The sequence below is a fragment of the Lepidochelys kempii genome, chromosome 28 (genome assembly GCF_965140265.1).
Source record: "Lepidochelys kempii isolate rLepKem1 chromosome 28, rLepKem1.hap2, whole genome shotgun sequence".
Lineage (NCBI taxonomy): Eukaryota > Metazoa > Chordata > Testudines > Cheloniidae > Lepidochelys > Lepidochelys kempii.
The window spans coordinates 231,721-255,570 of NC_133283.1; the positions used below are offsets into that span (position 1 = coordinate 231,721).

The 23,850-nt window shown below is 52.8% G+C and overlaps 2 protein-coding genes across 8 annotated transcripts in view; one reads left to right on the forward strand and one right to left on the reverse strand.

Moving 5' to 3' along the window:
* Window positions 1-21,106, reverse strand: part of INCA1 (inhibitor of CDK, cyclin A1 interacting protein 1) — a 28,126-nt gene extending 7,020 nt beyond the window's left edge. Inside the window, exons 1-8 of one of the 7 annotated variants that reach the window (XM_073326531.1) lie at window positions 21,061-21,106; window positions 19,846-20,196; window positions 18,770-18,851; window positions 17,635-18,038; window positions 17,382-17,508; window positions 14,377-14,518; window positions 9,113-9,232; window positions 7,170-7,212 (exon numbers count right to left, since the gene is read on the reverse strand). In XM_073326531.1, the coding sequence (XP_073182632.1) occupies window positions 7,170-7,212; window positions 9,113-9,232; window positions 14,377-14,417 (204 nt within the window). In that variant the 5' untranslated portion in view covers window positions 14,418-14,518; window positions 17,382-17,508; window positions 17,635-18,038; ... (1 more) ...; window positions 19,846-20,196; window positions 21,061-21,106. Of the gene's footprint in view, window positions 1-3,717; window positions 4,394-5,104; window positions 7,928-9,112; window positions 9,233-14,376; window positions 14,519-17,381; window positions 17,509-17,634; window positions 18,039-18,769; window positions 18,852-19,845; window positions 20,371-21,060 lie in introns of those variants that run through there. The other 6 variants (XM_073326532.1, XM_073326536.1, XM_073326534.1 and 3 more) reach the window with 6 other exon arrangements.
* Window positions 21,107-21,164: 58 nt separating this feature from the next.
* Window positions 21,165-23,850, forward strand: part of KIF1C (kinesin family member 1C) — a 33,979-nt gene continuing 31,293 nt past the window's right edge. The window contains 1 exon segment of the mRNA XM_073326481.1: window positions 21,165-21,469. The gene's annotated coding sequence lies outside the window, so the exon portion shown is untranslated.

The following is a 23,850-nucleotide window of genomic DNA, read 5'->3' on the forward strand; positions in this document are numbered from 1 at the left end:
CTCCTTTGAACCTTTCTGCCTCCTCTTCCTCGGTAACTTCAAGTGGCAGGGTGTTCCACAGGCCAGCAATGCACTGTCTGGGAAATTATTTCTTTTGAGCCATTTTGAATCCACAGGGAAAGTGTCCCTAGGCTCTGTTTGCCAGAAGCTGGGGATGGGTGACAGGGGATGGATCACTTGATGATTCCCTGTTCAGTTCATTCCCTCTGGGGCACCTGGCATTGGCCACTGAGAGAGACAGAGAGAGAGACCCTGGTCTGAATCAACACCTGCCATTGGATCCTACACCTTAAAACCAGGAACCACCCAGAAACTGAAGCTATTAATAAACAATTTAAGTTGTGGGAGTGCCTAGAAGCCAGCCAGGCGGGAGCCTCCTTGTGCTAGGCCCGGTACAGACATATAGTCCCTGCCCCCAAGCTAAAAGACATCACAGGTGGATGAGATGAAAAAGCAGGTCATGGTGGGAGGCAATGTAACACAAATAATACAACACATGCATTTTTCAGCTGATCGGGAGCAGTGTTTTCGGGCTGCCGTGTTCTATTATGGAAGAGGTGAGTTTTGAGGAGGGACTTTTATTGGCACATGAAGGATCTGTCTGCCAGGGTATTCAACCAGTGCTCCATGAACGGCACCGGCTGGGTTTCCTGAATTGCTGGAAGGTCTGGTCTACACTGCAGACCTACACTGGTATCGCTCCATCGCTCAGGGGTATCCACACCAGAACCAAAACCAGCGAGAGACAAAGCAGGCTGCTCCCTAAGTCAGAGGCACAATTCACTCCACCTCGGCCGGATGACAACACAGGACACAGATTGCATGCTGCCCTAAAGAGGCCCCTGGCCTGCAAGCAGGACCAGACAACCCCTTAGGTGTCCATTTTTACACAGTTTTCAATCCACCACAGTCACCTGAAATCATCCTGCCCCAGCTGAGATCAGCAGATGTGCTCTCAACTGTCTGCCAAGCCATAAGAAAGGACTGCTGCTGGTCAAGAGTTTCCTGGTACGGGCCCACTGTAGGACACAGGAATTTACCCGATCCTTGCCCCCAGGAATCAGGCCACTCGTGTTCTTCTCTCTTTACCTTGGCCCCTGACTCCCAGCAAGGTTTTTCAAGCCTCTCCTACTAAGCATGCCGGTTGCAAATTGGCTCTTAGCACCAGCTACACCCTCAGTCTCACTCGTAATGAGCTAAAAATCAACTCCCCAAAGCCAAGAGCCTTCCTAATTAACAGCCCTCGCAGTGCTAAGTGGGGAACAATAACAACACTTGGAGAGGCACTGGGTGCCCTACAAAGATAATTAATCAAAAGAGCTAGTCGGGAAGGGGGACAGGGCGGGGGAGAAACCCAGCTTACATTTTTAATGGTTTTTTTAAGGGAGATTTACTTGTACACCTCCTCACAGCTTTGCAGGTGGGTGGTAGATTTAACCATCATCGGAAATGTCTCAAGGACTCGTAATCATCCAGATTGGTTTGGGGCTTGAAATCCCCGGGCCTGGAAGTCAGGCTAGTTCATCTGTTGATCCCTTCTGGCTTTAAACTCAGTGAAGCTATGAAGCCACCTGCGGTTTCCCAGGTCAGGCATCGACCTGGGTTCAGTCACTTTGTGCCCTGCTTTATGCCTGTTTCTATTCCACTTCTTTTATCTCTCTTCTCTGCTACAGAGGCACCATGTCACAAAAATTAAGGTGAGTTTTGCACTTAAAGTTGGGATCCATCCTTTTTTATTACATTGGTAACATACAGTTATGTCCTGCCTAAAATTCCAGCCCTTATTCTTCGAGCGTGCAGTGAAATGATTGAAAATTTTCAGGCAAGTCTGTTAATTAGTTTAGGAGTTAACAATTAATTAAAACAGTGTCCTTTAAGAAATGTAGCAGTCTGTCTCAGACCCCCTTTTGTGTGTCCCGAATGATCTCTTAGGGCACATCTACACTGGCAGTGTTACAGAGAGTGCTGAAGAGAAACCGCTGTTGTGTGTTCACACTGTCAGCTGCCTGCGCAATAAGGTGTTCACACTTGCGGTGATATCCGGAGAGGTGCACTCTGGGCAGATATCCCATAGACCGTCTACTGTAGCTCACAAAAGGTTATGCTCAAATAAATTGGTTAGTCTCTAAGGTGCCACAAGTCCTCCTTTTCTTCCTCTTCTGCTGCTAAGAGTTGTGGGAAGGCAGAGGGGGTCGCGGGGCATCCTGAGTCCTGTCCCAATGCCCCGTGATGCATGGCTTCGCATCCCAGCAATCCCTGTGCTTCCGTCCGCGTTTGGCGCCATCTTTCAACGGCTTGTGTACTGCTCATGCTGCCTCTGTCGGGCTGCAGGAATGGATTCCGCACTGCTGACCAGGATGCTGCTCGCTCTGACCAACACGTCACGAGTGGCAGTGGAGTTATTCCTTAAACTCCAAAGGCAAGAGGAGTGCGACATCGATCTCGCCACGCGTAGTAGCTATGACAGGAGAATGCTTGTGGCATTCACGGAGGTGCTGACCACAGTGGAACGCCGCTTTTGGGCTTGGGAAACAAACAAGCACTGAGTGGTGGGATCACATCGTGATACACGTTTGGGATAACGACCAGTGGCTGCAGAACTTTCACAGGAGGAAAACCACATTCATAGGACTGTGTGATGAGCTCGCCCCAGCCCTGCGGCGTAAGGACACGAGACTGAGAGCCGCCCTGGTGCTGGAGAAGCGCGTCGTGATTGCACTGTGGAATCTGGCTACTCCAGATTGCTACCGATCGGTTGCTAACCAGTTCAGAATGGGAAAGTCGACCGTTGGAGTTGTGTTGATGCAAGTGTGCAGGGCCATTAATCGCAACCTGCTCCAAAAGACCGTGACTCTGGGCAACGTGCGTGACGTTGTGGATGGCTTTGCACAAATGGGCTTCCCTAACTGTGGAGGGGCGATAGATGGCACGCACACTCCAATTCTGGCACCAGACCCCCCTAGCCACCGAGTACATTAATCACAAGGGGTACTTCTCAATGGTTCTCCAGGCACTTGTGGATCACCGTGGGCGTTTCACGGACATTAATGCAGGCCAGTCCAGAAAGGGGCATGACGCACGCATCTTTTGGAACAGTGGCCTGTTCAGGAAGCTGGAACTTTCTTCCCAGACCAGAAGATCACCGTAGGGGAAGTCAAAACGCCCACTGTGATCCTCGGAGACCCCGCTTACCCTTTAATGCCGTGGCTCATGAAACCCTACACAGGGAGCCTTGACAGCAGCAAGGAGCAGTTCAACAACAGGCTGAGCAAGTGCAGAATGACTGTTGAGTGTGCTTTTGGCCGTTTAAAAGCTCGCTGGCGATGACTGTATGGGAAGCTGGACCTGGCCAACGACAATATTCCCATGCTTATAGCTACGTGCTGTACGCTCCATAATATTTGTGAAGGAAAGGGTGAAAGCTTCACTCAGGGCTGGACTGCAGAGGCTCAGCGCCTGGAGGCTGAGTTTGAACAGCCAGAGACCAGGGCTATTAGAGGGGCGCAGTGTGGGGCTGTAAGGATCAAGAATGCTTTGAGGCAACAATTTGAAGCTGAAAGCCACTGTGATATGCATGGAAGTGCAGTGCTTGTAATGCTAGGAGGGGATTATGATTGGTGCAGACGATGCAATATGAAGGTTTAAGAAAATCACCTGTTGCTTTGCAGGGCTCTGGTTGCTTTCAATTAATGGACTAAAGATTGCTTTCAAACCAACACAATCCTTTTATTAAAAAACAACCGGAGAAGAGAGACCAACAAAAAAAAACAACACCACATCAGCACTGAAGGGGGATGGGGGAAGGGAGGGTCCCATGAGGAGGTGGGGTCCCGGGACGGTTAAAGATTTGTGTATGTCCAGGTATCATATCCAACCTTCTCCTTTGGAGTACAACGCAGAGGATACTGTTCTACAGCAGGGCCAAACTACAGAAAGGCGGGTGTTGAGTGCACTGGGCACTGGGCGTCTGCAGGGCTGGACTGGGATGGGGCAGGAGTGGACGGCAGCAGGTACAGACTGCAGCCAGGAGGTTGATAAGAGTGTGTTGGCGGTGTTTGGGGGGCACATGGGAAGGAATTTTGCGACAGCGGCTGCAGGGGAGGGCAAGTGCGGAGCTGCTCAGTTTGCAGAGCTAGTAGCTCCTGGAGCATGTCTGCTTGGCGCTCCATAACCTTTAAGAGCCGCTCTGTGGCTTCGTTCTGGTGTGCCGTGTTCTCCTTTCGGTCCCTCTTCTTGCTCTCCGGCCACTCCTTCAATTCCTGTTTTTCGGCCGCAGAGTACATCAGGACTTCATGAAGAAAGTCCTCTTTAGTTCTTCGTGGCCGCTTTCTAATTCTGTGCACCTGTTCAGCCGGCGATAACAAAGAGGGAGGCTGGGCTCCCAAGGTCATCTCTGTGAATGCAAAACGCAACATTTAACAGAAGCAGTATTGTTTGCAACACAGACCACTGGTTCAGTGCTTTAAAACACAGCCCCTCTTCACATACCTGTCACTAACTGGCTGACCCCAGGCAAGCACACATGAGCCACGAGACCCCCAGAATTGTGAGTAACCGCAGGGGCAGGGAAATCACTGTTCCAGGACTGTACTGTACACTGGGCATGTGGCTTTTCGGGAGAGCCAGCTTGGGCCGGGGGGGCGCTTATAATCATTACTGTCCCCACATTTTCCACAGGCTATGTTCATTATGGCAGATATCTCACTGCTGAGGGTGAGCAGGGAATCAAGGGAGGGTCTTCTCCAAGCCTGAGGCTTCCACCCTAGCCCTTATGCAGCTCGCCTGTGTGCAGCAATGGTTTCCACCCCCAACCCTCCCACCCGGTGACGGCAGAGTGGCCCGGGAAAGTTACTCTTAATGGGGCAAGAAACAAAGCAGCTCTGCCAAAGAACCTGCGGCAGCGGATTGCCCAGTGTCTCCATAAGAGTTTCCTGGAGATCGCTGAGGCAGATTCCCGTGAAGTGAGGGAGTCAATCAACACCCTGTTCCACCACTCAGACTAGGCACGCGGTGGTACGTGTGTCATACAGACACAACCTGCTTTCTGCAACCCTTCTGCACCCAACAACTTGCTTCAGCGATTCCCAAAATCAAATCCACTTACCAGGGGCCTCCTCTCCTGTTTGCGCTTCACCAAGCTCCGACATCTTTGCCTGGCTAGGCTCCTCCGGGGTAGAGACGAGCTCCTGGCTGCCTGCATCCCTGACCTCCGAGTCATCCTCTGCCTCTGGGTCCCCCTCCACATCCTCGTCCAAGATTTCCTCCTCCTGGCTCGGTCCACTCTTGACTGGCACGCGAGACACTGCAGTATCCACAGGGGCCTTCGCAGTGGAGGTGGGGTCCCCACTGAGTATCGCGTCCAGCTCTTTGTAGAACCGGCAGCTCATGGGCGCAGCAGTAGGCATTTGTGGCAGGCGTTTCGCAGCTCCTTCACTTTGACCCTGCACTGCCGTGTGTCCTGGTCACGGCCCCTTTCTGTCATGCCTCATGAAATCTGTCCACAGATATCACAATTCTGACGGCTGGAGCACAGCTGGGATTGGGCAGCCTCCTCTCCCCAAATGCCGACGAGGTCCAGCCGCTCGGCATTGCTCCAAGCTGGGGATCGCCCGGTGCGCGGAGCAGGCATGGCCACCTGGAAAGATGAGCTAAGACCACTGCACGCATCACCCGAGAAAACAGGAACTTGCCAGTGTAGACAAGGCCGTAGCAACAGAATAACACTGACTCTTCCCATATCATTAAAACGGGTGGAAATCATCTGCATAGGCTACCTCTGAAGACATTGTTTAAGGGTTATCAGTCACTTCGACTGTCATTTGGACTGTAAACTTTTTGAGGCAGGGTCTAACTCTTAGGTGTTTGTATACAGCCCAACACAATGGGACCGGGATCTCAGTCAGGGGTCTGTACCGCGCCCTGCACAATCGGGAACCTGATCTCAGTTGGGGGCTCCATAGCTGGTACTGTATTACCGATAAAAATCATCTTCTGGGCTGGAGCATACCCATATGCACCCCAAAAAACTCCAGAAAACTCTTTGAATGGCACCTTTTCTGCCAATCTTTCCTGCCTCCTCCGCCACGCACAAACCAGAGATCCAAAAAGCCGTCACTTAAGGTGCTCGGCATCACAACGCGAACGATCTTCAGCAAAAGGGGGAGGGGCGGGGAGCAGGGAGGAGATGGTGGAATCTTTGCCCACACAAATGATAGAAAGCGATTACCATATGTATAACTTCACATCGTTAATCGTGGGGGCCCGGTAGGTGCTAACGCGATTATCGCACCAACTGATGAGTGGGACTGTGGGGAAGACAGTTTGGGTAAGGGACGTCTTGGGGGGTGGGAGGGCTGGAGAGAGAAAGCAGCAATGAGTGGAGAAGAATTGGGAGCCTGAGTGAAGGTCTGTTGCACAGATCAGCCTTAGCTTCTGCATCACTTCTCAGGGGACTGACAGCTATGCAGGTACATAAGGTATTATTTTTAATGATGCCTGCCAGAAATAAATTTTATGCAAGCTCAGAGAGCAGCAGGAGGCCAGTAATTGGCATGCATGATAACATGAGTAATATTTTTAAAGAGAAGGGAATCTGGGGGCGGGGATGGGTGGGGAATAGCTCTTCAACTAGCCACAAAAATTTTGAACAGTGACTGTTTCATCGTCCTGGTAACAATAAACAGGAAAGGGTAAAAACATTTTTATCAAGGGAGCTGGTGCCCCCAATGGGTGTTCTCCCACAACTTGGAGAAAATGAGCCAGATTCTGAGCTCAGTTCCATGGATGTAAATCCAGAGTGACTCCACTGAAGTCAGCAGGGGTTGCTCTGGATTGACACCAGTGTAAACACGATTAGACACTGGCCCAGTTCGGATCTCAGTTGGGGTCTGTGTGGGCCTTCATTTCAATTGCAGCCCCAAGGTGCTACCATGATGCAAATAATCACAAATTGAAGCAGGTGTCTAAGGAGTGCTCCAGCCAGGTAAGTAATCCATTACTGCACTCAAAAGGGGTCAGAGCCCATGGAGCCGTGAGCAAATTAGGTTTGCAAAAAGCTTTACCAATCAGGATCAATTCTATTTGCATGTCCCTATTTTTACACGGCATGTTAGTTCCACCGGAGTTGAGCAAATCATTAAAAACACCCTCATGCCTGTGTGAAAACGTACCAGCAGGGGTGAGGCTTCCCTGTATTCTTCCATCCAGTGCGGGCTGCAAGATAAATACATGTTGTTTCAGCTGTGCATTAGCTGTTTCTTCATGGTTCCTAAAAGATGTTCGTTGGCAACTCGAAGAGAAAATACGTTCATTAGCCACTGGCACATGATAGAAAACATAACCGGAGGGTTTGGATAAAAGCGGCCACTCAAATCTTGGCATATGCTTTTCCAACACCCACTGCGATTCATTCCAGCATCTGTGTAACTCAGGGGTGTCCAGACGTTGCAAAACCAACAACAAACCACCCGGTGCTTAATTTGCATTGAATTTGCATAACTCCTAGGCCATTATGCTAATGACACCGAACCTGGGAACAAACGGGAGAAGCATGAATATACATGGCTTATAGGGAACAATAATCAAGGGATGGAGCGATTGAAAGCTGTTTGGAGCAGAGACGGTGTTTTTCTTCTGTGTTTGTACAGCACCCAGCACACCTGTCCGTGGCTTGGGCTCTTCGGCACTTCTGTAACACACCTAATAAATAACACATTGTGACGAAGTGGGACTGTTCTTAATGTTTCCTCCAAATATTGTGGGGCTGCCTCAGTTTCCCCTAGGCAGTTCTTAAGTCTCTAGGGGGTGGGATAAGGGGGTGTGATCGTTGCAGAGCCCTAGAGGGCAGGTGTGTGCAGGGGTCTGGACACAGAGAATGGCCAACACCCTGTTTCCTGGCCACTGATGGCCTGGGCCCTTCACCCCTGCGAGGTGAGAGCTAAAGGGTTGGAGAACAAAGGAATCCGGTGACCACCTGGCCCGGGAAAGGGACAAAGCCCAGAGGAGGAGGGGCTGGAGGGAGATTCAGTTTGGGGCTGGCTGGGGACATAGAGTGAAGGGCAGACGGGGTTGTCAGGCTCACTGCCCCCCAAAATGGACCCGGCTGAGGGGTCCTGTTCTCTGCATCTACAAGCTCTGTGTTAGACCAAGTTCCTGTCATCTAATAAACCTTCTGTTTTACTGGCTGGCTGAGAGTCCCGTCTGACTGCGAAGTTGGGGGGCAGGACCCTCTGGCTGCCCCAGGACCCTGCCTGAGCGGACTCGCTGGGGGAAGCACACGGAGGTGCAGAGGAGGCTGAAGGCTCCGAGGTCAGACCCAGGGAGGTGGAAGCAGTGTGAGCTGTGTGTCCTGCAGACAGTCTGCTCCCAGAAAGGAGACTTCCCCAGAGTCCTGCCTGGCTTCATGGGGAGCAGTTCCAGAGCATCGCCCAGGGACTCCGTGACACACATTTTCCTGTTTGTCATTGTTTCTAATACGACAACAGCGAAACGCACCAGCCCAAGTCAGGGCCCCACTGGGCTGGGCGCTGTACATACATGTAGCCAGAGGCAGTCCCTGCCCTAGAAAGATTACAGTCTGTGTGGGCAACAGAGAAGGGCAGAGAGGGGAAACTGAGGCACAGCGAGTAGTAGTCATTTACCACGGGCAGTGGTACAGCTAGGGCAGAACCCAGGCTGGGTTGATGGCAGTGGGAAAAGGTGGGACAACTACATGGGGAAACCAAGCTCAGGGGACTTCCCCAAAAATCATCTGTGTAAATAAAGTGAAATGGGATGGGGCCTCACATTTCTCTCTACAGGCCTGAGCATAGCCACTTGCCGGCACAGTCTCTCCCAGCTACAGTCTCCATTCCCCGGGGTGGAGATGGTGCTTATAAAATGAGCCCCCAGAGGCTTACATTGAAGAGGGCTGCGTCGTTTCAAAACCACCCAGCCGGGAAGCTATAGTTAGAATCCACCCAGGCGCTGCCGTATCATAGCGAGGTACAGGCATGAAAAGGGTTATGTAACGGGGTCAAATACGTGTGGATTCGCGCTAGCACCAGAATATAACTCTGCTGAGCGGAGGGATGGAAAATGTTGTCCGATGTGTAGGAAGCACACCCTTCCCTACCTTGGCCGCCGGCTGAGCCTGCTCCAGAATTCATCAGTGTTGTAACCCGGGTCTCGCTGATGGGTGGGAAGCTCCATGGTGTTAGATTCTGGTTTATATCTGCTTACCGTCTTGGACTGCCTGAAAGCGAGCCAGCGAGCAAGCATGTAAACAGGCAGAATTAAACAGAACAGTGGTTCGCAAGCTATTTATCATTGTGGGCCAGATATGCGGCCCACAAAGCGTTACCTGTGGTTGAGAACCACAGTGCCCCCCACCGAACCCCTGCCCCACAAACCCCTATGCCCAGTGAACTCCGCCCAGAGACGCCAACACAGAGTGGGGCCAGGAGCAGAGAGCCGGGCGTGGGGCAGGAACCCCAACCCCGGATCCCGCAGTGCGGGGCCAGGGAGGCAGCCAGGACCCAGACCCCAAACCCCACTGTGTGCACGCCGCAATTTGAGAACCAGTAAAATAGAAGCTAACAGGGGAAGAGACTGGGAGTATATTTTAAAGGAAAAACTCTCAATATATTTAAAAAGAAAAGGGGGACTTGTGGCACCTTAGAGACTAACCAATTTATTTGAGCATAAGCTTTCGTGAGCTACAGCTCACTTCATCGGATGCATCCACGCATCCGATGAAGGGAGCTGCAGCGCATGAAAGCTTATGCTCAAATAAATTGGTTAGTCTCTAAGGTGCCACAAGTCCCCCTTTTCTTTTTGCAAATACAGACTAACACGGCTGCTTCTCTGAAACCTGTCAATAGATTTAAAGAAATCCAAAATAACTCCTTACCTGCGTTACTCATCAAGGGCCTGATTAGATTGATAGATCCATCCATCAATCCCCATAACCTCCGTTGAGCCATCCCCATCTATATATCTATTCCTATCCATCCACCCCATGCAAACCCCTCTGACTAGCCTCCTCCATTCATACCTATCTATCCGTCTACGGAGATGAGGTAGACAGACAGATGGATAACGCATATGCTTAAGGACCTTGGTGAATTGGGACCCCAGTTTCCAGGCATTCGAGAGTCAGTATTATTTACAGGTATAAAGCACGGAGAGGAGAGGTGCATTGCAGATTGCTTTTGTTCCAGCTCTCTAGCTAATGCAACAGGAGTTTCTTCCTCTTCTGCACGGTGAGAAAATTAACCTCATGTTGGTTCCTCCTCTTTGGCCCTCGGCTTGTCTCAATCAGTTTACAACAAGCACATCCACCCCTCAGCCCATGCCAAGTTAGGCCCACCTCCATTTACAGACAGAAGACACAGAAAAAGAGGGCAAACAGACCAGACATTCCCTGAAATCGGTCTGTCTTTGCCAACAGCCAAACACGGCATTGTCGCAGAGGGGAAATAATTGAGCTGATAATAATGATGGTGATTAACTACACAGGTTCTTTCCCACCCGAGTGGCAACGCCAACGCACGCATCCCTAATTAGAACAGCTGGAAAGGAGATGGCACAGGATAACACACAAGCAGTCTCAAGTCAATGTCTGAAAACGTGGAGGCAACCGTGGTGCCTCAGTTTCCCCAGGGGGTGAAAATACCTCCCTCAGAGTGCAGTGGTGAGGATTAATTGGCTCATGCTTGTAAAGTGCTTTGAAATTCTATTACCAGCAGGAGAGTGGGGTGGGGGGAGAGAAAACCTTTTGTAGTGATCAACACCCATTTTTTCATGGTCTGTGTGTATAAAAACCATCTTCTGCAGTTTCCACAGTATGCATCCGATGAAGTGAGCTGCAGCTCACGAAAGCTTATGCTCAAATAAATGGGTTAGTCTCTAAGGTGCCACAAGTCCTCCTTTTCTTTTTGCGAATACAGACTAACACGGCCGTTACTCTGAAACTTGAAATTCTTACAGGCTGATGAATGTGCACAGGAGAAGCTGCAACTTCTTTAATCGAGCGGAGAAAGGCATACCGAGAAGCGACAGCTTGGGAGCCATTTCTTGTCTACACTAGAAAAGGTTTGCCAATGTAGCCATACTGCCAAACTCGCCTAGGGTACATGCAGCTTACACTGGCAAAAACCTTCACCTGTACTATGACAGCAAAAGTTTTCGAGAGTGGACCTGGCCTGGGAGTTAAATTCAGACACATTAAAATTAGAAACAAGGCACAAATGTGATTAGCCACTGGAAAAAACTCCCCAGGGCAGTGGTGGATTCTCTGTCTCTTGATGTCTTTCAGTCCAGACTGGAGCCTTTCTGGAAGACACTTTAGTTACTGGGCTCAATCCAGAGGGAACTGGGTTGAATTCTGCGCACTGAGTTAAACAGAGGGGCAGACTAGAAGAGCGTTGAATGGTCCCTCCCTTCTGGCCTTTGAATCTATGAACCTTCTACTGCTGGATAAAAGCAAACACGTGGGTTATTAAGCCAGGCAGAGGAAGAAATGTAAAATGCCAACTTGTAGCTAAACAGAGGTACAATATCACCCATCCACCCCTGAGTACAAAGGTACGGCTGTGGCACGAAGCCAAGAAGGTAACAATCCTTGGCAAATGTATCCCTGTAATGCTATTTCTTCTCTTCCGGTAGGGGAGTATTATTTAGGGGATCATTAAGTTTAATAATGTTAAATCATTAAACAAAGAGAGCTTTTATACAGTGGCAGTGGTGAACCCTGTCTCACGTTGCCCAGTTCCTTCTTGTTTTTGAATGCTAGTTATGCAGGTGGCTCGCACTATTCTGTAAGCTGCCAAATTAAGTCCACACACTTTACACGAGCGTCTCCTTGCATGGCTTACACACACAAGTATCCTTCCATTGCTGGAGGGGGATGGGGACAACAGTCCCGCTTGCTGTAGTGTGATGAACAGAGCTGGAGAAAGAGGGTCAGGTTTCAGGAGGGACTCATTTGGGGGTGACCCCTAGGGTTCAGTAAGACAAGCTGGGTCTAAGCGCCTAACATGCAAACTCTGGAGCCTCCTATAAAACTGGTGGCTCAGTAATTTATACTGGACTTGGAAAAGGTTCAGAAAAGGGCAACAGAACTGAGTAGGGGCTTGGAACGGCTTCCGTATGAGGAGAGATTAATATGACCGGGACTTTTCAGCTTGGAAAAGAGACGGCTAAGGGGAGATATGAGAGAGGCCTATAAAATCATGACGGGTGTGGAGAAAGTAAATAAGGAAGCGTTATTGACTTCTTCTCATAACACAAGAACTAGGGATCACCCAATGAAATTAATAGGCCACAGGTTTAAAACAAACAGTTTAAAACAAACATTTCTTCACCCAACGCGCAGTCAACCGGTGGAACTCCTTGCCAGAAGATGTGGTGAAGGCCAAAACTATAACAGGGTTCAAAGAAGAACTAGATAAGTTCAGGGAGGACAGGTCCATCAGTGGCTATTAGCCAGGATGGGCAGGGATGGTGTCCCTAGCCTCTGTTTGCCAGAAGCTGGGAATGATCAACGGAGGATGGATCACTTGATGATTCCCTGTTCTGTTCCTTCCCTCTGGGGCCCCTGGCATTGGCCACTGTCAGAAGACAGGACACTGGGTTAGATGGACCTTTGGTCTGACCCAGTCTGGCCGCTCTTATATTCAGCACATTTACTAAAGGTTTTTTGTTGTTGTTAATGAAACATAGGGAGGGAAATGAGATTTGAAAACCCCCATCTCTGAAGTGACCTTCTGTATGCAACACCGGCATCTCAGCCTGCTTCCGCGTCATTTCTTGCTAACCAAACCCTGGCTTAATATGCAATGTTCTCACAGGGACCTCTGTTTTAGCTCAGAGGAGAGTTTACATCCCTTCAGGGGAATGGCGAGCCAAATCAGGACATCTGGTCACCTTACTTCCAGTCCTGTATTCCTATGATCACCCTTCTCCGCACCTATTCAAGTCTGAGTTCATCTTTCTTGAACATGGGTGACCAGCACTGTACACAGTATTCCTGATGGGGGTCTTACCAGTGCCTTGTACCGTGGCATTAACGCTTCCCCATCTAGTTAGAAGCAAGCCATCGGAGACTTTGCATGCTTTTACCTACCGCAGCAAAGAACAATACGCTCTGTCTTTCGCAACTAAGCTATAGACCAGCAAACATCTGGTGCTTAGAAAAGTTGTGGGTCTAGCCAAAAGGTTGAATGAATCTCTACACTGGAAGCTACATGGAGATCATTTTAAAAGTGCCTGGATGCACTAACCCAAGGTGTTAATGAAAGTCAGGAGTGAGGCCCCCCAAAATTATGACATTGGCTTAAAAATCCAGTGATTTTAAAAGTCTGTTAATAAGTGTTAGGACTGAGCTGATACCTGGGTTTTTTTGAGCCTTTAGGTCTCACGTTTTCCAGCTGTTTTCTGCAACTGCGAGGGCCTGAAATTGAGCTCTCTTAAAATCTTTAAAAAAAAAAAGCTGAGCTTTGTATGTTATAACATGACTCCAGGAACTGGGGCTTTAAGAAAAATATCAAATATTGTGAGACTCATGGTAAAATACTGGGAATTCGTGATGCTGAAAGGGGTCGATTTCTTAGTGCTGACTTCACGGCATTTCAATACACCGTACAGTCAAAAACAAAACTTTTTTCCTGACTCAACTCATCTCTGCCACCTGGTGGAAATATTTCCCAGTGAAAATTAGAACAATTTTTTTTTTTAAATACTTCCTCTTCAGCTGCCCAGATACTAGACAGACACATATTGTCTAGATAGACAGACCTGCTGGACACAGATAGAAAGAGAGGGGGAGACAGACAGACAGATGGATCCATCAGTCCCCATACACATCTACCAATCGATCCGCCCATCCCCAAAAACATCTATTGATTGATCCATCGATCCATTCCTTCTGTCCATACATTTCTCTCTCTCTCCATCTCTATAGCTATCCATTCATCCCATACATTATCTATCAGCCATCCCCATCCACCCCTTTTATCTACCCCATCCATCTACCTATCTCTCTATCCATCCCCATCCACCCCCTCTACCTATCTCTCTATCCATCCCCATCCACCCCCTCTACCTATCTCTCTATCCATCCCCATCCACCCCCTCTATCTTTCTCTCTATCCATCCCCATCCACCCCCTCTATCTTTCTCTCTATCCATCCCCATCCACCCCCTCTATCTAATCTATCTATCTATCTATCCCCATCCACCCCCTCTATGTATCTATCTATCCACCTATCTATCTCATGACTCTGAGAGCAAACACACAAAACTCGCTTAAAAACGCAGGTTACCCCATCGGAAAGGATCCTTATACAAACGACTCCCTCTGAATTTAACCTGTTTTGTAGTAATTAATTAACATACTTAGCAAATGGGACGAAGGACGTGCAGGTGTCCTCCTCCATGCCTGGCTGCTGCTGTGATGGTCCCCAGGGTTTTCCTTGATCTCCCCAGTCGTGAGCTCCCCTCTGCTACTGTGCTGCGGGGGGGGGGGTTCCCCTTAATCCTGCAGGGTGCAAACCAATAACATGGGGTCACATGTAACTCAGGGCAGGCCACGCTCTCCGGGTACCACCCTGCCGTGCCTCCGTACCGACCCTTCCCTTGTGGTTATCACAGCTGTGCGTACGGGCACCCCGATAATTCACCCGTCTGTGTTCCTGCCTATCATATACCCCTGAAAGAATACCCACTGCCCGCCATGGGCCGCCCCATAGACCGTGCCCGGCTCCTCTCCCCACCCAGCTCCCTTTATGTCTCTTCCTCCATGGTACCTTCACCCCCTTAATAACCCTTCCATGGTAACCCTCGCCCCATTAACACCCCCTCCATGGTACCCTCACCCCATAACACCCCCTCCATAGTAACCCCTCACCCCATTACTTCCCCTTCCATGGTAACCCCTCGCCCCATTAATATCGCCTCCCTCATCTCCCCCAGATGATCCCCCCCTGCGTGACACTTTGGGGCACCGGTGCGGGGGTCACTCCTGTGAGTCCCCTCCCCATATTGGGGGACCCGGCCTGTAGAGCAGAAGGAGGGTGGGCGAGAGGGCTCTGGGTTGTTACTGGGGGGCGCAACCCCCTTTCCCCCTCGCACAGCCATGGGGAGAGGGTGCGGGGGGGGTACTGCCCCCTTTTCCCCCACCCCCTCGCATGGCCATGGGGACAGGGCATGGGGGCGGGGTACTGCCCCCTTTCCCCCACCCCCTCGCAAGGCCATGGGGACATGGCGGGGGGGTACTGCCCCCTTTCCCCCACCCCCTCGCAAGGCCATGGGGACATGGCGGGGGGGTACTGCCCCCTTTTCCCCACCCCCTCGCACGGCCATGGGGACATGGCGGGGGAGGGTACTGCCCCCTTTTCCCCACCCCCTCGCACGGCCATGGGGACATGGCGGGGGAGGGTACTGCCCCCTTTTCCCCACCCCCTCGCACGGCCATGGGGACATGGGGGGGTACTGCCCTCTTTCCCCCACCCCCTCGCATGGCCATGGGGACAGGGCGTGGGGGGGTACTGCCCCCTTTTCCCCACCCCCTCGCACGGCCATGGGGACAGGGCGTGGGGGTACTGCCCCCTTTTCCCCACCCCCTCGCACGGCCATGGGGACATGGCGGGGGAGGGTACTGCCCCCTTTTCCCCACCCCCTCGCACGGCCATGGGGACATGGGGGGGGGACTGCCCCCTTTCCCCCACCCCCTCGCACGGCCATGGGGACATGGGGGGGTACTGCCCTCTTTCCCCCACCCCCTCGCACGGCCATGGGGACAGGACGCGGGGGGGTACTGCCCCCTTTTCCCCACCCCCTCGCATGGCCATGGGGACAGGGCGTGGGGGGGACGCTCGCACCGGGGCGGCTTCCCCTCACCTCAGACAGCACAAGCCTGAGGGCTGGAAAAAGGCGGGAAAAGCCGTTGGGGGGCTGGAAAAACCGTTGGGGGGCTGGAAAAAGGCGGGAAAAGCCGTTGGGGGGCTGGAGAAACCATTGGGGGGGCTGGAGAAAGGTGGGAAAAGCCGTTGGGGGGCTGGAAAAACCGTTGGGGGGCTGGAGAAAGGCGGGAAAAGCCGTTGGGGGGCTGGAGAAACCGTTGAGGGGCTGGAAAAAGGCGGGAAAAGCCATTGGGGGGCTGGAGAAACCGTTGAGGGGCTGGAAAAAGGCGGGAAAAGCCGTTGGGGGGCTGGAGAAAGGCGGGAAAAGCCGTTGGGGGGCTGGAGAAAGGCGGGAAAAGCCGTTGGGGGGCTGGAGAAACCATTGGGGGGGCTGGAGAAAGGCGGGAAAAGCCGTTGGGGGGCTGGAGAAACCGTTGAGGGGCTGGAGAAAGGTGGGAAAAGCCGTTGGGGGGCTGGAAAAACCGTTGGGGGGCTGGAAAAAGGCGGGAAAACCATTGGGGGGCTGGAGAAACCGTTGGGGGGCTGGAGAAAGGCGGGAAAAGCCGTTGGGGGGCTGGAGAAAGGCGGGAAAAGCCGTTGGGGGGCTGGAGAAACCGTTGGGGGGCTGGAGAAAGGCGGGCAGCTGCTCCTTCGAGCCCGGCGGGTCAAACCCCCAGCCTGCCCGGCACTCGGACGGGACCGGGGGCATAGAAACCCCTCAGCTCCTGGCTCCGGGGCCCCCCCATGATCTCTAACATCGACCGGCGTCCCCCTGGCCGCACGTCACCCCCCTAAGGACGCCCGGCGGACGGGCTCAGATCCGCCCCGCCAGCCCGCCGCGGCGCCCATAAATCGGGCTGGCCCAGCCTGCCCCTCGGCGGGAGCGGTGGTGGGCCGGGGGTGGCGGGGTCCCCGCCCGTGCCCCTCTCGCACGTGAAAACCGTGAAAAGCAGCCGGCGTGTCCGCTCACGGACCCAGAGTAGGCTGGCTCCTCCCCTGGCTCTAACCCCCAGCCCCTACTCCGCTCCCAGAGCCGGGGAGAGAACCCAGGCGTCCTGGCTCCCAGCCCCCCCCTGCTCTCACCCCCCAGCCCCCCTCCCTTCCTAGAGCCGGGGAGAGAACCCAGGAGTCCTGGCTCCCAGCCCCCCCGCTCTAACCCCCCAGCCCCTACTCCCCTCCCAGAGGGGGCAGAGAACCCAGGAGTCCTGGCTCCCAGCCCCCCCGCTCTAACCCCCCAGCCCCTACTCCCCTCCCAGAGGGGGCAGAGAACCCAGGAGTCCTGGCTCCCAGCCCCCCCGCTCTAACCCCCCAGCCCCTACTCCCCTCCCAGAGCCGGGGAGAGAACCCAGGCGTCCTGGCTCCCAGCCCCCCCTGCTCTAACCCCTCACCCCCCCTCCCCTCCCAGAGCCAGGGAGAGAACCCAGGAGTCCTGAGTTTCACACCTGCAGCCACACCTCCTAACCTCTGGCTACGGCAGGCAGAGGCCAAAGCCGCTCTTACGGTTTTAGGAAGCAGAGGCCCTGCGGCTCAGGCAGGCCAGGCTGGGTTCCCATCTCCACCACCGAGTCCCCGTCCAGCCTTGGTCGAGTCCCTGCACCTCCGTTCCACCCTCCGTCAAAACGACGCGCTTACAAAATCAGACACGGAAAGTCAGACTCGGCCCAGCCCCGCTGCGACTGGAGAGTTGCTGAGGTCCTCATCTGGGCTGCACGGACGTTTAGTTTGCTGACTTTGCTACTGGTTTTTATCTCACCTGGTAGGTAGGCAAGTATCTAGAGGAGCTGATGGAGCCCCTGGAGGGCCTCTGCGAGCCCCCGGGGTACCGCGAGTATAGACCATGCCTGCGTTTCACTGGGACAGCTGCCTTGGTTAGCGGGCGATTTTAGAGCCGGTAATGTAAACTCTCCCCTCGACATGCTGACCAGCCCTGCTCCGTTCTTTGCTTCTCTTCCCCCAGCTCTTGTTTCTTGTTTTAGACCCAGACTGGAAGCTTTTCGGGGCCAGCCGCCATCCCTTGGTCTGTGTCCGTGCAGGGATCTCAGCCGGCGGGGCACGCAGGCCTCATGGCAATGCAAATAACAAACCCGACAAGAGACAACTGGTGAGTGCGGAGACTGGGACTAAGACAGTGGGTGAATCCTGACCCCTTCTAGCCACCTGCAGTCAAGCAAAAGTACACACCGCCGGGGTACAGGCCCTGGTTTTCCCTGTTTCCCCGCGCACTAGGGAAACGCCAGAGTTTTCTTGAACACAACAGCTCACACCTTATCTCGCGCGAGCCCTTGGCCATCCTTTCCTGAGTTCCCTCGTATTTTTCCCCGCCAGGAACGTTTTCGGCCGGCCCAGAGCGGCTGGCGTCGTCCAGGATGAAAGGGAAACAAGCAACGTGGGAAGATCAAAGCTTTTGGTCTGTCCCCCATAAAAATGTTTTTTTTAAATCTAGGTCAGTATGATGGGAGCAGGGTGGGGGTAAAAATGCGAATCACGGAAAAAGCCATAAACCTCCTAAAGAGGCGGCTTCCTCTCCAAACAGATTTTCTTACTCATTTCTCCCAGAGGCACAAAGCGTTGCTTGCGGCAGGGAGAGAAGAGGGTTGCTCAGTAGCTGGGATACCTTCATTGTTAAAGGCTTCCCCCCGCAACCAACCTATCCTAAAGGATGACCCAACACTCTCACAAGTCTTGGGAGACAGGCCAGTCCCTGCCTACAGACAGCCCCGCAACCTGAAGCAAATACTCACCAACAACCACATACCACACAACAGAACCACTAACCCAGGAACTTATCCTTGCAACAAAGCCCGTTGCCAATTGTGCCCACATATCTATTCAGGGGACACCATCACAGGGCCTAATAACATCAGCCACACTATCAGAGGCTCGTTCACCTGCACATCCACCAATGTGATCTATGCCATCATGTGCCAGCAATGCCCCTCTGCCATGTACATTGGTCAAACTGGACAGTCTCTACGTAAAAGAATAAATGGACACAAATCAGATGTCAAGAATTATAACATTCATAAAGACAGGTTTCAGAGTAACAGCCGTGTTAGTCTGTATTCGCAAAAAGAAAAGGAGGACTTGTGGCACCTTAGAGACTAACCAATTTATTAGAGCATAAGCTTTCGTGAGCTACAGCTCACTTCTTCAGATGCATATCGTGGAAACTGCAGCAGGCTTTTTTTACATTTTTTTACAGGCTTTTTTTTACATTCATAAACCAGTCGGAGAACACTTCAATCTCTCTGGTCACGCAATCACAGACATGAAGGTCGCTATCTTAAAACAAAAAAACTTCAAATCCAGACTCCAGCGAGAAACTGCTGAACTGGAATTCATTTGCAAATTGGATACTATTAATTTAGGCTTAAATAGAGACTGGGAGTGGCTAAGTCATTATGCAAGGTAGCCTGTTTCCTCTTGTTTTTTCCTACCCCCCCCCCCCCCAGATGTTCTGGTTTAACTTGGATTTAAACCTGGAGAATGGTCAGTTTAGATGAGCTATTACCAGCAGGAGAGTGAGTTTGTGTGTGTATGGGGGTGGGGGGGATGTGAGAAAACCTTGATCTATGCAGGAAATAGCCCGACTTGATTATGTAAAGAGTTGTCACTTTGGATGGGCTAGCACCAGCAGGAGAGTGAATTTGTGTGGGGGGGTGGAGGGTGAGAAAACCTGGATTTGTGCTGGAAATGGCCCACCTGTTGATCACTTTAGATAAGCTATTACCAGCAGGACAGTGGGGTGGGAGGAGGTATTGTTTCATGATTTCTGTGTGTATATAAAGTCTGCTGCAGTTTCCACGGTAAACATCTGATGAAGTGAGCTGTAGCTCACGAAAGCTCATGCTCAAATAAATTGGTTAGTCTCTAAGGTGCCACAAGTACTCCTTTTCTTTTTGCGAATACAGACTAACACGGCTGTTCCTCTGAAACCAACACTTAATACTGGGGCAGATCTCACCATAATATGCTGCTTCCCTCTCCTTTCCGCCAGGCTCGGGCGAGCCGCGAAAGCAGCGTCACGAGCGTGCGTTGCAAGGAATAGGGCAGCCCCCCCTGCTTTCCAAGCGAGCGGTTCAGGCTCTCGGCTGACTCAGGCAGCCTGGGTCAGCTTCCCTCCTTGTCCGAGCCAGGGACTCGGACTCTCTGCAGCCACGGCCGTGTCTGTCACACTCGGTGGTGGTGGTGGGGATTTTTCCATACACGCCCCCCGTGCGTGGCAGTCCTGGGGCGATCCCGGGGGGAAGTGACCCCATGGCTGGTATGTCATGGCATGTACAGATTTGCAGAAGGTTTGCTGGGTCACTTTGAACTGGAAACAGGGTGGACAGGGATGTTAACAGCAGGCCCCCACCCCAATGCATTGCCCAGTGGGGCGCCCCTGCCCGACAGCCTACAGCTGAGCAGCCCAGTTCTCCCCAGGGGGGCCCCCCCAACAGCTCTCCCTAGGGGGGCCCCCCAACAGCTCTCCCGCTACATCACTCAGCAACTGCTCTGCAGGGATTTCTCCCCAAGCATTGCTCAGCAAGGGTCCCTCCCTCCCCCCACCCAGTCCCCAGGCATTGAACCCAGCCCCCCAACATTGCACCACACCCCAGGTTCCCCCCCCATGCATTGCAAAGCCCCCCGAGTTCACCCCCAGGCATTGCAAAGCCCCCCACGCACTGTAAAGCCCCCCAGGTATTGCAAAAAACCCCAGGTTCACCCCAGGCATTGCAAAGCCCCCCACACATTGTAAAGCCCCCCAGGTATTGCAAAGACCCCCAGGTTCACCCCCAGGCATTGCAAAACCCCCACGCATTGTAAAGCCCCCCAGGTATTGCAAAGCCCCCCAAGTTCACCCCCAGGCATTGCAAAGCCCCCCACGTATTATAAAGCCCCCAGGTTCTCCCTAGGCATTGCAAAGCCACCCCCAGGCATTGCAAAGACCCCCAAGTTCACCCCCAGGCATTGCAAAGCCCCCAGGCATTGTAAAGCCCCCCAGGTATTGCAAAGATCCCCAAGTTCACCCCCAGGCATTGCAAAGCCCCCCACGTATTATAAAGCCCCCAGGTTCCCCCCAGGCATTGCAAAGACCCCCAAGTCCCCCCCAGGTATTGCAAAGCCCCCACGCATTGTAACGCCCCCCAAGTTCCCCCCAGCATTGCACCCCAAAACCCCCTCCCCCGGGAGCTACCTAGGGCCCCCCGCCTTGCCCCTTTAAGGCCCCGCCCAGCTCCCAGGGAGGGGCCAGGCGCCTTTCCCGTCTCGCGACATTCCCGCCCCCCCCCACCCCGGCTTCCCTTTGCCGCCCAGCCCGGCGGGCGCCGCCGGCCGCTGCTGCTTCTCCCCCCCGCCCCGCTCCTCCTTCTCCGTCCGCGCCCCGGTGCAAATCTGGGGGAGCCCCCCTCCTATCTTTGCAACACCCCCCTCCCGCCCTTCCCAGGATTGCACGGGGCCCGGCCGGGATGCAACAGCCCTAGAAGCAAAAAAAAAAAAAAAAAGGGGGGGGGGTCAGGTTTGCAACTCAATTTCCTGCCCCCCCCCTTACACCCCAGTCTCAGCCAGGCCCTAGGGATGGTGCGGAGGGGCCACTGGAAGGACAGGTAAGTGGTTGGGGGAGGGGCAATGCCTGGAGAGGATCCCCCCCCTTTGCTGGGTAATGCATGGGAGGAGTGGGGTCCCCCTTTGTTGAGCAGTGCATGGTGGGGGGAGGAGGAGACCCCTTGCTGAGGAATGCATGGGATGGGGGGCAATGCATAGGGGAGAAGGGACCCTCCTTGCTGAGGAATGCATGGGATGGGGGGGCAATGAATAGGGGAGAGGGGACCCCCCTTACTGAGCAATGCATGGGATGGGGGGCAATGCATAGGGGAGAGGGGACCCCCCTTGCTGAGCAATGCATGGGATGGGGGGCAATGCATAGGGGAGAGGGGACCCCCCCTTGCTGAGCAATACTCTGTGAGGGGTGTCTAGGGAAAGGAGGGCACAGGAAGGCAGGTAACGGGGGTCAGAGAGGTTTGAGGGATTGGATGGAGTTGAGGGGAATGGGGGGTCAGAGGTTTGGGGGACTGGATGGATTTGGGGGGGACTGGGAGGTATTTGAATGGGAAGGGGGCAGATGGAGGCATGCTAAGGAGGAGGGCTGTGTGTTTGAAGGCCGAGGGGAGAGAGTTGGGCTGGATCATGGGTTGGTCACATGGTGTTCCGGAGTCACATCGGGAGCGAGAAAGTTGGCAGTGGGTGTGGGAAGAAGTTCAGCTTGTTAAGGGCAGTAACTTTGGGGAGTCCTCCACCCGGATCTGCGAGGGGTGGGTGGATGCTGGGCTGTACAGGTGCCATGGATCCGGAAAGGATCCAGGTTACAAAGGTGCCTCTCCTGTGATTCTGGGTATCCCAGATTCTGGGAACCGTGTGGACGCTTTTTGGAGGGGGAGTGGGGGGCGTGATGTTGCGCCTGTGGAGAGGAGGGTTTTGGGAACACACAGCTGTGTGGTCACCGATTATTTTTAGAAGTGTGAAGTGAGTTGGGTTTTTTTTTTCTCTTTGCCCTCTGGATTCACAAAGACGGAAGTGCGTCCTCTGAAGACATTGCCCCGGTTGCTTATACCTACGTGGTGGGGAGATAAATTGAGTTCACGCGACTCTCTGATGGTATAAAACAGTCGTTTTCAATCTTTTTTTTTTTTCAAATGGAGATGTGGCCCCCTTTGGGCATTTTTTGTATTGTCTGTGGGCCCCCATGGGTCCTCGGACCCCATGTGTAGGGAAAGGTAGAACAGATCCAAATGGAAGCTAGGCGAATTCAGGTTAGAAACCGGACACGTAATTTTAATAGGGAGGGTAATTAACCATGCGGACACGGAGGGCCGCTTGGAGTCTTTTCATCAAGATGAGGTAGTCCCCCTTTCTCCAAAAAGATCTGCCTTCACTCAAGCAGAAGTGGCTAATTGCCCCCTCCTGGCCTTAAAACTCTGTGAAACGTCACGCCAGCTGCTGGTTAAAAAGTGGGGGCGACTTACGACTTCTCATCAGCTTAAATTTACAAAAGCGCTTTAGCAATTAAAAAAAAAAAACAACAGGGTTTGTTTTCTTTTTTTTTTGAATGCCTGACTTGAGACGCCGCCGTCCAGGGACGTGATTTTTTTCAGAAAATACTTTGTGCCCGGCCTCTGAAAATTGGATTGCTTGGCAAGTGTCTGAGAAAACCGATGCACCCAGAATCCGTCGTCGCTGCTGGCATTTTAGGCCATCGTCGCAGGCAGCGCGGAAGAATGAGGATGCCACAGGTGGGAAATCTTATACCCGCCGGGCTTGGATTTTACAGGTCAAAGGGGCTTATTTCCGCTCTGTTGACGTCCCCTTTAAAAACCCAGAGCGTGCTACTTTGTGCGTGTTGTTCCAACCTTTGTGTCTCAGGGCAGGGTTTGCTTGAGGTGCCTAAAACGTGGTGGGTGTTATCACAGATAATTACTTATTGATGACAGTTTCATTAGCTTCTGCTGCACTTTGCATACTCGCCTTCTGGATTAACTTCATCAAGCTTCGACTGCCAACGCACGCGGCTGTGGTCCCGTTTAAGAACATGCCTCCCCCTTCTTCCAGACGCTTCTGATCACACGCCAGGCTGCGTAGCTGCCGGACACTGATCTCTTATTTACATGCCCAGCGTCGGCGTGCGTGGTGGGGATGGGTGTTGAAACGAGCACGTGCCGTAAGCATGCTTTTGGCCTTCGCTGAGTTTGGGGATGCTGTTTTCATTTGTGCTGTGCACCTAAGTATGGGGTGAGGCATGCCAGTTACGCCCGTTTTACAGATGCAGGAACTGAGGCTTGTAGAGATTGTGTCACTCAAGGAATCTGTGACAGCCAGGAATTTAAGCATTGACTCTTAACCCTAAGAATGGATCCTGGTCTTTTGGAAATTGTGCCTTAGTTCTGAATGCCAGCTAGTGCAGAGGTGAGAGGAGGAGAAAAAATGCATTACT